At 40.4% G+C, this 13,771-nt stretch overlaps 1 protein-coding gene across 3 annotated transcripts in view; it reads right to left on the reverse strand.

The window, feature by feature from the left end:
* Nucleotides 1–537: 537 nt before the first annotated feature.
* The window catches only part of Cdh17 (cadherin 17), a 95,684-nt gene continuing 82,450 nt past the window's right edge, over nt 538–13,771 (reverse strand). For all 3 annotated transcript variants that reach the window (XM_076563887.1, XM_076563885.1, XM_076563886.1), the window contains exons 16-18: nt 4,100–4,216; nt 3,856–3,969; nt 538–1,469 (exon numbers count right to left, since the gene is read on the reverse strand). In XM_076563887.1, coding sequence (XP_076420002.1) covers nt 1,369–1,469; nt 3,856–3,969; nt 4,100–4,216 — 332 coding nt within the window. In that variant the 3' untranslated portion in view covers nt 538–1,368. The remainder of the gene's footprint in view (nt 1,470–3,855; nt 3,970–4,099; nt 4,217–13,771) is intronic.

The raw sequence follows: 13,771 nt of genomic DNA on the forward strand, positions 1-13,771 counted from the left end.
TATAAAACTATCCTTTGAAAACATTGTCAAGGATATTAAGTAGTCACTTCTCCAACCACATGGAGACGATCATGCTTGAGGGTCTCTTCTGATGAGAGAGACATGGCCACTGGGTTGCTTGGCTCTGACCTAACAGGGAATAGCGGGAATGGGACAGAGCCTCTTCTGCTGCATCATGGGGTTCACAGGTTTGGAGGTAGCAGAGTGACCCAGGCTGCTAGTGGATGCAGGATCTCTTAGGTGGAGGGACGACTTTCTCCTTGGTGGTGCCTCTGCCTTCCCCAAGTCCCAGTATGTCTGTGGGACGTCTGGACAGGACCTGTCAGGGTTTCCTGGGCCCGGAAGCTGAGGCACAGTGACTTAAAGTTTATCCACCATTCCTCTTATATTTACTCCATATGGCAGAAACTTTTGAAAAACAATAACCATTGCTTTCTGGACCTACATGCCTCTACACACACACACACACACACACACACACACACACACACACACACACACACACACAAATTAAATAAAACAGACAGATCAGGGAAATAAAAACAACTGAAACCATCATTTATTTCTGATTTTCCTCACCACCTCCACGCTTCCTTGTTTCCTCCATGTGATAAATATATAACAAAACTTCAACATACAAATAAAACATGTGCAGCATGTATATAAGCATGTAGCAGTGAGTAAACCTAGACAGCTCATCAGTTCCTGTGCCCAGGTTTGTGAAGTCAATCTCTCTGGGAATGGAGCAACTGTGTTTAATACCTCCCCAAGATCTGCGCCATTGCCAAGTTGGGGGACCTCCATTAAAGATGGTTAATAACACAGAGAAGCTGTTGTTCGTTCTAAGGAACAAAGCTGCCCACTTTTCTTTTTCCCGGGACTTCACTTTGTTCTTTTGTGTGACATATTCTAAATCCAGTGTAACACCAAGGGATGAAGGGACACGGGATGGACTAGAAAAAGAAGAAATGGAGTCTGGGGAGTTTGGTGATGGGTAACTGAGGGGTCTCTGAAGCAACAATGCACAGAAAGCACAGTCAGCTCATCTGCCCCAGAGTGGAAAGTTTGGGTTATGTAGCTAAGCCTTTTGTGGAAGAGGAAAATGTCATGGGAAATGGAAAATAACTCTAATGTCGACAGCACATAAAATATCTAAGTAGTATAAAATATTACAAGACAAGAGTGGCATGCTATCAAAGAAATTATAGTTCACATTTTGGATGAAATTGTGAGATTAAACAGCTGGGGCCTTGATATAGCACATGATACATAAACTCTACCAATTATAGTTCACATTTCGGATGAAATTAAACAGCTGAGGCATTGATGTAGCACTTGGTGCATAAACTTGACCATTTCTTTTCAAATTCAGCTTCTCAGAGGTCTAGCTTCAGGGGACTTAGGATTTTCAATGTTATCTTTTCCTTCATCTTTCTTCATGCGGATGAACACAACTGCTAAAATTACACCTGGAAAGAGAAATCTCAGGATCAAACAAATGCAAGCTGTAGATGTACCAACACAGCACAGTGTCTCAGTGGGGAATGACTTGTGAACCTCCATTTGTGCCATTTGACGGGGCTTCGTTCTAGTGAGTACTGAACTCTGGGCATTGGCCCTCTTGCATAAGTAACCAGCTCACCTGCTATCAATATGTAGGAAGTCTCAAGTTGTAACTAATCTGGAAGCTGATAGGATTTCTCCTGGGGAATACAGGAACCAATGTCCTAACTTCTCTGAGGGAAAAGTATGTGGATGAGTGTCTGAACTTTGTACGTCCCCAAATATTGATTCTAGTTTTTCTTCCCCAGAGAAAGGGTTTGAATAAGAACCAGGGAACTGTCAGATCTGCCCACCTACCTAGAACTTACTTCCACTGTACCTACCAAACACGCATCGTTTTATGGTTTAAAAACCATTTCAATTTCACAGTAAGGGATTGGCATGTAGCCTAGTGGTAAATACACACCTTGGGTACCTTCCTAGCAGGGCCCGCCATTCTAAGGGACCTTGAGTGGATTGCCTGCACTTTCTGATTTCTCCTACCTCTCTGAACTGACAAGATCACATTGTGTTTTTTAGACTAATCTGAACTATCAGAGCTCACTAGGAAAAGAAGGAGTTGCTTTAAAGAAATTGCTCATCAGTAATTACAGGAGGCACCATTATGGAGAAGACAAGATGGTCAGAAATTTGCTAACAATCTTGTAATAATTCATACACCCCCCATCTGAAAAGAACAAGGATATGACATAGAAATGCCTATTAATCCTATTTCTACATATCCTCAAAACTCCCCTCATTCTTTAACTTAGAGTAGGATCATGGAAATAAGACTGTGTGAAAAAATTGCAACTTGGTGCATGAACTCAATCCTTTCAAGGTGGGTAGGAAAGACAATGAAAGGCATAAAAGCAGAAGGAGTTCAGTAAATAATGTCTCAAATATCTAACTCTGAGGCTGAGGTAGGAGGATTACCTGAGTTCAGGGCCATAATTAACTACAAAGAGTGTCCCTCTCCCAAAAGAAAGGAAATTCAGCTCTGTTGGTATGAAGTTTATGCAGCAGACAGTGGTTCTCAAGGTCACCGAGTCACCACGCATGATAAAGTGAGTAGCAGCCAGGCTGCCAAGGCCTTCCCATGTCACCCATGTCATAAGGAGTTTGCACTGAAGAGCATGAGGAAAGGAGAGTCCTTTCAGAGCCCTGTGTTGAAGTCCAGTATGACAGCTTGGGACATGAGAACAATTGTCTAGATATAAAGGGAATAGCTGAGAAGACTTTAAAGAAAGGAGGAGATGGGAATTATTCCGGAAGACAGCGTGAGACTGTGTTAAGCCATTCAATCATGTGCACGTGAATATTCAAGTATCTTTCTAATTAGCCACTATGAGGACAGCCAAAGAGAGAGCATGGCTATCGTGGGAGGCAAAGTGCTACAAGAGTGGACTGCTATCCAGCTAGGTAGAGTGTCAAGGCTGTGATGCAGTGGTCACTCTGGATTATAAAGAGCCAGAGTCATAAACCCAAACAAATACCACCACAACAACAAGCTCAAAGCAAAACTCGGCAACATTTCAGGTGTCACAGCATCTTCTCTTCAAAGCCCACACTCCTACCTATTCCCACAAGGGCAGAAGAGCCCATGACCTCTCTGAATAAAGGATCATGTAGGCCTTGCCCACCACAATACCAATCCAACAAGCCCAGTGCCTGACACAGAAGAGCATAGAGACTGCATGTCTTTCTCCTTCAGAAAAAAAGCCTGGTAACCAGGCTCAAAATACAGCAATTTGTGTGTAAAGCTTGATAGGATCTCAATCTTGAATGCGCTCCACCGGTCCCCACTTCAGCATTACCAGGTAAGAACTTCAATGATCAGGAGTCTCCCCTAGCCCTCTTGAAGACATGCCCTCAAAGGGGACAGTAGGAACCTAGCCCCTTTCTCTCTCATTTCTCCCCAACTGGGAGGTGAGCAGCTTTGCTCAATGAAGAGCTGCCTTACCACGGACCCTGAGGCAACAAGCCCATCAGTCATGGCTTAGAATCTCTGAAACCACAAGCCAAAAAGAAACAGTTTGTCAAGTTGACTATCTCGGGTATTCGTTACTACTAAAGAAAGACTGATTAATACAAAGAGTCTTGTGGTATAAATGTCGGCAGGGAATCCAAGGATTGAAACTACAGGTGGAGGGGTTCTGACATAGTACCTCCTGACCAGGACACTTCAACATGATTGACTGTTTATATATCCTTGGTTAGTACCCAAGTCAGGAAACCCCTAAGTAAGAAGATACGATGAGCTCACATTCAAGCCAGCGACAAGAATCCTTGGCTCCTAGAAGTCATACTCACCAATGACCAGAAAGGTGGTCAGAAGTATACCAACTGCCATGCCCACAGTGGGTATCCCATCATGGCTGCCTGCTGGCCGGAAACAGCTTCCTTCCACACACTTGCAGAAAGTAACTAAAAAGCAGAACAGTATTTTGTAGGATAAGTTTTCAAGTGAATAGTTGCTGAATCCCACTTTAAATACAAGGGCCCCTTAACCCATCATGATAACAGATATTCCATGTCACCTATGCAAGGTGCCTACCTGATAAGACGACAGTGCCTTCCATGGGTGGCTGGCCCTTATCATTGAGGAGGATTGGGATTTCATAAACTCGTTCCTCAAAGTTTGTGTGCTTGGTGGAGAGTCTAGCATGTGTGCCTGTCAGAACATGGAGAAAATGAATTCAAAACCCTTGCTCAGTAGGACTAGAGCTCATTTTTGCATTGTATGTAATCAGATAGACTGGAAAATAGTCTGATATAGGTAATACTTTAATTAATTGAACTTTTATTTTTCCATGTCACTTACCTTTAAAAAATAGACTAAAACATCCTTTATCTTCTTCCTTGCCTATTTGTATCACGATATCTCCTTCTGTCTTATTCTAAGACTTTACAAGTACTATTATTGAACAGGAGTTGGGGGAGGGCCAGACATCCTTGTCATATTCCTGATTTTAGTGAAAATGATTCAAGTTTTTCTCCATTTAGCATGATGTTGGCTGTGGGCATGCTGTATACTGTCTTTGTTAGACTGAGATGTGTCCCCTGTATCCTTAGATTCTCCAGGCCTTTCATCATGAAGGGATACTGGATTTCCTCAATGGCCTTTCCACATCTAATGAGGTGACTATTGGTTCCTGTCCTTGAGTCCATTTATACGCTGCTTGTTGATTTATGTATATGAAGCCATCCCCAAATCCCGAGAATGAAGCAGACTTGATCAATGTGCCTTTCATGGGTTCTTGAGTTTGGTTTCCAAGTATTTTACTGAGAATTTTTTGTGTCCATGTTCATCAGAGATACTGGTTGTGTCTTTGAATGGTTTTTGCATCGGGGTAATATTGGTTTCATAGAAAAGGGAACATTTTCAATTTTTAAAAATGTTATGGAATAACTTGAGTTATTGATCAATCTGTTGGTTCTGCAAAGGTCTTAGAATTCTGTGCTGAATCCATCCGGCCCTGGGCACTTTGTGTTGTTGTTGGGAGATTTGTATTTAGTGCTTCTGTCTCACTTGATGCTAGGGCTGAACTTACTCATTTTTCCTTGATTTAGCTTTGGTCGGTCATATATCTATGAATTCATCAGTTTCTTTTAGATTCCAGTTTGGTGGAACTTTTTTTTTTAGTATGTCCTTGTGATTCTCTGAATTTCCATGGTGTCTGTTGTAATGCTTCTTTTGCATATCTAATTTTATTAATTTGGGTCCTCTCTTTCTTTTGGCTAATTTGGTAAAAGGTCAATCTTGTTAGCTCTCATTTCTTCCATGGATTTCAGCCCTGATTTTGATTACCCTTGCCTGTCTTTTTTCATCTTTTACTTTTTATGTATGGGTGTTTTGCCTGCAGTTATGTCTGTGTACCACACTCACGAAGTGAACACAGAGGCCAGAAGAGGGAACTGGGTCCCCTGTGTCTGGAGTTACAGAATGCTGTGAGCTGTCATGTCAGCAATGGGACTCAAACCCTGCTTTTGATTCTGGACTGCTGAGTCATCTCTGTATCCCATCTTCTTATCTACTTTTTTGGGGTGTTGGGTATTCCTGAGTCATCTCTGTATGCCATCTTCTTATCTACCTTTTTGGGGTGTTAGTTGTTCTTTTCCAAGGTACATCAATCTCATTTTTAAAATTTTTATTTTTGATTAAGTCACTTAGTACTATAAACTTTCCTCCTGGAACTGCCTTCTGCTGTGCCCCATAGATTCTGGTATGTTGTGGGTTTTTTTTTTTTTCACTAAGTTATAGAGATTTTTAATTTTTTTCTTCTTGATTTCCTTCTTGACCCATTACCATCCAGTAGTGTGTTTACTTTCTGTGAATTTATGTGCTTTCTCTAGGTTCTACTGCCATTGGTGTCCAGCTTTATCCTATTGTGGTCAGATAGAATACAGGATGCAATTTCAATTTTTCCCATCTGTGTTAAGACTTCTTTTATGCCCCAATATGTGGCCAATTTTGTAAAAAGTTCTGTGGGCTGCTGAGAAGAATGCATTCTTCTGTTGGGTCTATTTGATTTATGATGACATTTAACTCCAGAGTTTTTCTTTATGACTTGTCTATTAATACAAGCAGTGCTGAGTTTATCTTTCACTGTGCTGGGATCAGTTTGTGGTTTTAGATCTAGTAGTATGTCTTTTATGAAATCAGGTGTCCCTGTGTTTGGTGCAGAGATATTTAGAGTTATAATAGCTTCTTGGTGGATTTTTCTTTAATGAGCATGAAATCCACTACCCTAGCTCTTCTGACTACTATTGGTTTGAAGTCTATTCTGCCAGGTATTAGAATAGCTGCACCTGCCAGGTGGTGGTGGCACATACCTTTAATCCCAGCATTTGGGAGGCAGAGGCAGGCAGATCTCTATGAGTTCAAGGACAGCCTGGTCTATAGTGTTCCAGGACAGGATCCAAAGCTACATAGTGAAACCCTGTCTCAAAAACCAAAAAGAAAGAAACAAAAAGAACAGCTACATCTGCTTGTTTCTTACTTCCACTTAGTTGGAATGTCTTTTCTGTTGTTCTAGCCTGAGATTGTATCTGTCACTGATGATGAGGCTTGTTTCTTAGAAGCATCAAAAAGATGGATTTCATTTTCTAATCCGATCTGTTAGTCTGTGTCTTTTTATTGAAGAATTGAGATGGTTAGTAGTCATGATTATTATTGAATATTATGTGCTAATTCCTGTCAACTTGTTGATCTTGTGGGTTTTTTTCCAGATCTCTTTTGATTATGTGTCTAGGCATTGTCTAGTTGTTCCTTATGACATCTCGGGTGTATTGTATTCATCTTTCTCTTTAAATTGAAGTATTCCTTCTAGTATCCTCTGTAGAGCTGGCTGGGTAGTCATGAATTCCTTTCATCTGTTTTATCATGGAAAGTTTTTGTTTCTCCTTCAATTTCAGTAGGTAGTGCAGCTGGGCACAATAGTACCAGTTGAGAGTTGTCTTTTAAGACTTGAAATATATATGGAACCTGCCTTTATAAGTGGTTTTGACCTTTCTCTCTTGCAACTTTCAATACCTTTTTTTGTTGTTGTTCTGTATTTTTAGTGTGATTCTAACTATAATATGTCGTAAGTAAATTCTTTTTGGTCCAATTTGGTGTTCTGTAGTCCCCTAAACGTAGATGGACATCTCTTTCACTATGCTTGGGATATTTTTTCTATCATTTTACTGAAGATATTCTCTGTGGGTGTGCTGTGGTACTCTCCTTCTTCTATGTACACAATTCAAAGTTTAGTTCTTCTTATATTATGCCCAAACTCTCCCATGTTCTGTTCATCTGAAAAAACTCTCTCATCAACTTCTCTTTCCGACTCCTCTACTTTGTCTTCCACCCCGACTCTGCTTTTGGCACAATCCGTCGTCTGTCAGTGAGGCTTTCCACTGAGGTTTTTATTTCCATTCGGTTGGGTTTTCTTCAGGATTCAGACTCTGTATTCATGTCTTAGACTGATTTCCTTGTTTCTTTCAGCTCTTTGTCTTTGAGTTGTTTGAACATAATTATAGTCCTTATTTTTAATTCTCTGTCTGGATATCCTTCCATGTCATTTTTATTAGGAACCATTACTATGAAATTTGTATTTTTGGAACTAGACAGGTTTTTTCATGCTGTTTTTGTTTCTGTGTTGGTATTTGTAAATCTGGGGTTAGTTTGTTGGTTTAGTTTTTCTTTAAGTCATATAGAAACCTGCTATTATAAATATATATATATATTATATATACATAAATACATATAAAGATTTGAAATGGTAATAACCCATAACAGGGTAATAATACTCGTACTAGACATTATAGTTTAACAAATAAAAATCCTAGTATCAGTAATGTGTTACCATGTTGGCGTTGTTGGTCAGTGATGGCTTATAGACTACCAAACATTACAGGCTATTGCCAGTGCCCTTGGTTACTATCCAGAACTTAACAGTGAGATCCTGTTGTTGGGTACATACCACATATTTAAGTCATGGAACATGAAGAAATCAATCTAGTATTCACCTGGAATCTTAATACCTACTGGATAGCTTTCATAAATAGAAGGTACTGTGCACAATTCCAGAGGAGGAAATATTACCAATTATCAGTTTTACCCAGTTGTGGACCCTTTGCTACAATAACAACCAATCTGGCATGACATGCTCACTGGTACAATAATGGCATGGAGGTCAGGGGAGTAACCAAGTACTTTCTGAATGGATTTAAGGCCACTTCATGAGATGAAACCCACACCTAGTACTGCTATTGGGTCCTGGGGCCAAGAACCTGTGGCTAGACATCTCATGAGTTCTAGCAGGAGAACCTGGCACTATTATTTTTATAAACCAACATAGTATTAAATTATACAATCAAAATACATTGAACAAAATCCTCACAGAACCAATTTTAAAAAATAAAGCCATCCTTTAAGTTTTGAATTCATAGTTTCTTGGTAGAACAACAATTCTATAAATTTGTCCCAAACACTGAATTAATAAATACTGAACTTTTGCTCCTTAGAGAAATATAAGGTTTAAGTTTCTATGACCTTTAATCACAGCATTTTAATCAGGTGATAAATGTGTAAACTTGTTCCCTGCATGTTTCTGTTGAAAGCTACCTTATTAACATGTATTAAGTCATTGACTTTGAACTCCTGGCCAGCAGCACCATAACTTATGTCTGCACAAAATGCATCCAGGCACATCACAATGTCTTTGCATTTAGGAACACTAGAATGGCTCCAAAGGAGGGCAAAATGCTGTCTGCAGAAAAAATCATCAGCAGAACGAACAAACAGGCAAACACAAGCCACAACGCAGATTACAGAAAGAAAACTCTTTAAGTTATAAGAGACTGAGGCAAGAGGCCAGTGTCACTTCCCAGAGCTGAGGCTGGGTACTTATTTATCTACTACCTCACACTTTTCATTGTTGTGACAGCGGCTGTCTGTATGAAAGCTTCATTAAACATTGACTTTTGATTACAAGTTTTAGCTCGTAGATGAGTACACACACACACACACACACACACACACACACACACACACAAAATCTGTTCACCTATATGCCCAGAAAATTTCCAAATCTGGACAAGATTTTTGCATTTATTTATTATGGCTTAAGTTTCTATTCCTAGCAAACCTGGAATAGCAGGATCTAGGCTTAGCATCCAACCAAAAACAAAGAAAATAACAGATGAATATATGGAGACAGTGGGTGTTAATGGAAGAAAGATAAATGGCATAAATCCAACAACTGCCTCCAGCTTGCTGTTAGCTCTTTAATCTCTTTGCAGGGAAGAGGAACCCAGGCTTAACTTCACATTGCAGCTTCAGTAACACAGAATCAAGGAGAGGACACACAAAACTCTAGTCCAGAGCAGGGGTGTGGGGGGGGGGAGGGGAGTATGCCCGCATGTGCTCTGTGGATCTATGGAGGCCCCTTGGGGCTGAAATGGCTCAGTGGGCAAAGTTCTCGCTGTGCAAGCATGAGGACCTGAGTTCTGACCCCCAGAAAGCCAGGCATGGCCGTGTGCCTGTGACTCTTCAGGGGACGTGAAGAGAAAGGGGCAGAGACTGGTGGATCCTTGGAGTTCATTGGCCAACCCTACCCAGTCCATAAGCTTCAGGTTCAATGAGAGACCCTGGCTCAAAAAAACAAGGTGGGGAGTGGAAAAAAAAAAAGTCAATGGAATGATTCCTGATGACATCCCCTGCACTCATGGATCGGTGCCTAGCCCAGCGGTCATCAGAGGAGTGCCATCCAGCAACCAAGGGGAGCAGACGCTGAGACCCACAGCCAAGGAGAGCACAGCCCGGGGTCAACTAAGCGGGGTTCATGGCGTCACAGAGACTAGTGACAAACACGGAGTCTGAGCTAGGTCCTCAGCATAGGCCCTACGGTTGTGCAGCTTGGTGTTCTTGTGGGACCCCCAGCAATGGGAGCAGGGGTATCTCTGACACTTTCACTTGCACTTTGGACCCTTTGGGACCCTTTTCCACCTACCACATGTGGAGTTGCCACATCCAGCTGTGATATGAGGGTCTGTGCCTAGTCTTGTTGTAACTTGTTATGCCATGTTTGGTGAATATTCCCAGAAGGCCTGCTCAAATGGAGGGGAGCTGATCTAGGGGAGAGGGGAAGGAGAGGCTGGGAGGAGTGGGTAGGGGGGAAACTGAGGTAGGAATGTAAGGTATGAGAGAAAAATAAAAGTTTAAAAAACAGTGGTGAGCAATTGAGAAAGACAGGTCAGCATCTGGCCTGCCTATCCCCCTCAAATGCATGCAAAGAGCACACACAGTGAATAAAATTTCTAAGTAATTAAATTAGAGAGTCCCAAAGTCTTCAGCTAAGTGTTAGGGTATGCACACAAATGAACTTCCTGAGCCCAGGAAAGAGCCACGGTCTGCTTGTGGGACCCTTTTCCTCCTACTGGGTTGCCTCGTCCAGTCTTGATACAAGGATTTGTACCTAGTCTTGCTACATCTTGTTACACTGTGTTGGGTTGATATCCCTGAAAGGCCTGCTCTTTTCTGAAGGAAAATGGAGGAGCAGTGGATCTGGGAAAGAGAAGTGGGAGGGGGAGACTGCTGTTGGGATATATTCTATGAAAGAAGAATAAATAAAAAGAAAAAAAAGAACAATGGAAGAGTCCTTTGAATGCACACAGGATGGATTCCTGCTCCCAGAAGCAAACTCACAAACACTGTAGCTCATGAAGATATCCCATTAAGCTCCTAGGGGCTCAGTTTAGCTCAGGCAGGGCCAGGACTGATTTTTTCTAATGGCTAACCAAACTTTACAGTTCAGAATAAAACTCAATATTTGCAGGAATTGAAAAATGCCCTGTATTTAATAAAAATTTGTCAACATGCTAGAAAATAGAATAATAAAAAAACTAACCAATTAAATCTGTGATAGAATGGATGAGGACAAGAAAAGAATCATATATTCAAGAAGCTAGACATTTAAGACTGTGACATATAGAAATGAATACTACAAAAAAAGACCCAAATTAACTGGTAGCATTGACAACTAAAATGTTTTGATGTGAAAAATATACTCAATTGAATAAATGGAAAACAGAATATGATAGAAAAATCAGTAGCCTAAAGACATTGAAGTAGAAACTACCCAAAGTGAAGTACATCACGAAAACAGAAAAAAAAGAATGTACATTTGCAAAATATTTGTAGACATATTTCTAAGCAACCCATAGGACACAAAAGATAATCCTGTAATTTTGTACAGTGGAATGCAGGTAAAGTAACCCTGAGATAGTATGTGGCACTGCATGTCTATCTTAACAAGGAAAAAATAAAACCAAATTATCTGCCACTGACTCCACCCTAGTAAGCATAAAATAAGAACTAGTCAAGCACAGTAGATGAGTAAGGAAAGTAAAGACCCAGGCAAGGACACACAAAAACAGAGGGCAAGCTGATATCGGAACACCAGTTATTTGACACTATGAACAAAATAAATTAACTTGTCCCCTACTTGATTAGGAAAGAAAAGAAATAACTTGCCAACATCAGAATGAACTGATATCACTATACATCTATGGATAATGAGAAAAGAATGTCATGAGTAACTGTATGCCAATAAATTAGACAAACAAAATGAACTAGGCAAATATTTGAAAACTACAGACTAGCAGTCTCAACTAAGGAGCAATGTGTAATTGAATAGATTTATATAACAAATAAACGAAGTATACAGTTAAATTTTCCACTGAAAAAAAGGCTTTCTGATCCTAGATGTATTCATCAGCAAATAAATTCTCCCAAATTTTAAGGAAGAAAGACTGCCAATTTCACACAGACAGGCTTCAAGATAATTGAATCGGGAGAACACCTCTAACTTACTCTATTAGATTAGCAGTCGCTGATATCAAAAATGGATTTTTAAAAGCTTTGTAAGGAAAAATACAGGTCAATTTATGTAGATTTTTTCTTTTCTTTTTTCTTTCTTTCTTTCTTTCTTTCTTTCTTTCTTTCTTTTTTTTTTTTTTTTTGGTTTTTCGAGACAGGGTTTCTCTGTGTAGCTTTGCGCCTTTCCTGGAACTTACTCTGTAGCCCAGGCTGGCCTCTAACTCACAGAGATCTGCCTGGCTCTGCCTCCCGAGTGCTGAGATTAAAGGCGTGTGCCACCTTATTAATATAAATGCAAAAAGACTTAATTTTAACAAATTAAATTCAAAATTGCATAAAATATTTCCTCAAATAGATCTTATCTCAGCAATACCAAGATAAAAGCCTATATAAGCCACCCAGTTGCTAACAAAAATACAAAAAACAAAAAACCTAACTTAATCATACGAAGAGAAACAATTCTCAGTGAGTTGCAGATAGAAAGCCGAAGTATCAGATACAGATCATCTAAACATATACTACTGTGAAGATGGGCAACCTGCCTCTGCGCTAAGAGAACAAGGCAAGCACCTGGGTGCTCAGTACTTCTTCGACTCCTCTTACTGAAAGTTTTAGCCAGTACTAAGGCAAGATTGGAAGGGAAGTAATAAAACTGTCCGTTATAGACAACACAACCTGTGTAGAAAGCCGACGGGATCCAAAGGCTACAATAATTAGTGTACAATGTCAATGAGTTGTCATATGAGAAGAATATCTAAAAATCACCAATTGTGTCTAGACCCTAGAGATGTATAGGAATGTAAATCTTAAAACACTATTTAAAAGAGCAGATAATTTTTGTCATTTCAGAGCTACACACTGAAAGTTAAGATATGTTGCTGAAAGAGATTAAAGAAGACCTCAGTAAGTGGAGACCCACATTGTGTTCATGAATTGAGGGCGCCCCACCTCCAAACACCCATATAGACTCTGAGGAACCTAATCCCAATCTCAACAGATTTCTTTTGCTAGAAATAGACAAGCAGCATGCTGACATTTGCACTGAACTGCAAAACACCTAGAACGGATGAAACAACTTTAAAAAAAATGATACCAACTGATTTCTGGTCTTAGATGGAGCTATAATAATCAAAACAATGTAGTATTATAAGATAGGGATTTTTTTCCACTTGAGTTTTTCTGAGATTTTCAAGATAAAGCCTCCCTCCACTCTCCCTCTGTTTCTCTTCAGAAAAGAGCAGGCACATTTAAAAATCACAGATTATATAAGAAATCAATAACTCCAGTTTTAATATTTTTTAAAAAATTGCTGTTTAGAAGATACTGCAATAGGAGCTGGAGCGGCGACTCGGCTATGAAGAGTGCTTCCTGCTCTTACAAAGGACCAGGGCCGCCCCCCCACCCCACCCCCCACACACACCGCGTTGGCTCCCAAGCCCTGTAACTCCAGTTCCGAGGGCTCTGATGCCCTTTTCTGACCCTGCAGTCTCTTGCCTGCACACACGGTGCACGTTCACAAAGCACACATACATAATAAGAAGGAGGAGAAGATATTGCTATAAAAATTCAATTTCCTGATAAAGCACACCACACACACACACACACACACACTCACTCACTCACTCACTCACTCACACAGTCACCTACAGTTCAACAATAGAAGTTGAAAAGCCCAAGAAGCTGGAAACAATAGTTGACCAGCTGCTTCCTGATGTATGGATGGATGGCAGCTCACCACACTTTTCATGTGGAGAGGCTTCGAACATTAGTCACTGGGGTAATACCAGTCAAAAATATGATAGAGGCTGCTGTCCACCCACTAGAGGCTAAAAATCACCAAGCATAGCAGGTACACTGAGGAGG

Source organism: Peromyscus maniculatus, chromosome 2 (assembly GCF_049852395.1).
Source record: "Peromyscus maniculatus bairdii isolate BWxNUB_F1_BW_parent chromosome 2, HU_Pman_BW_mat_3.1, whole genome shotgun sequence".
NCBI lineage: Eukaryota > Metazoa > Chordata > Mammalia > Rodentia > Cricetidae > Peromyscus > Peromyscus maniculatus.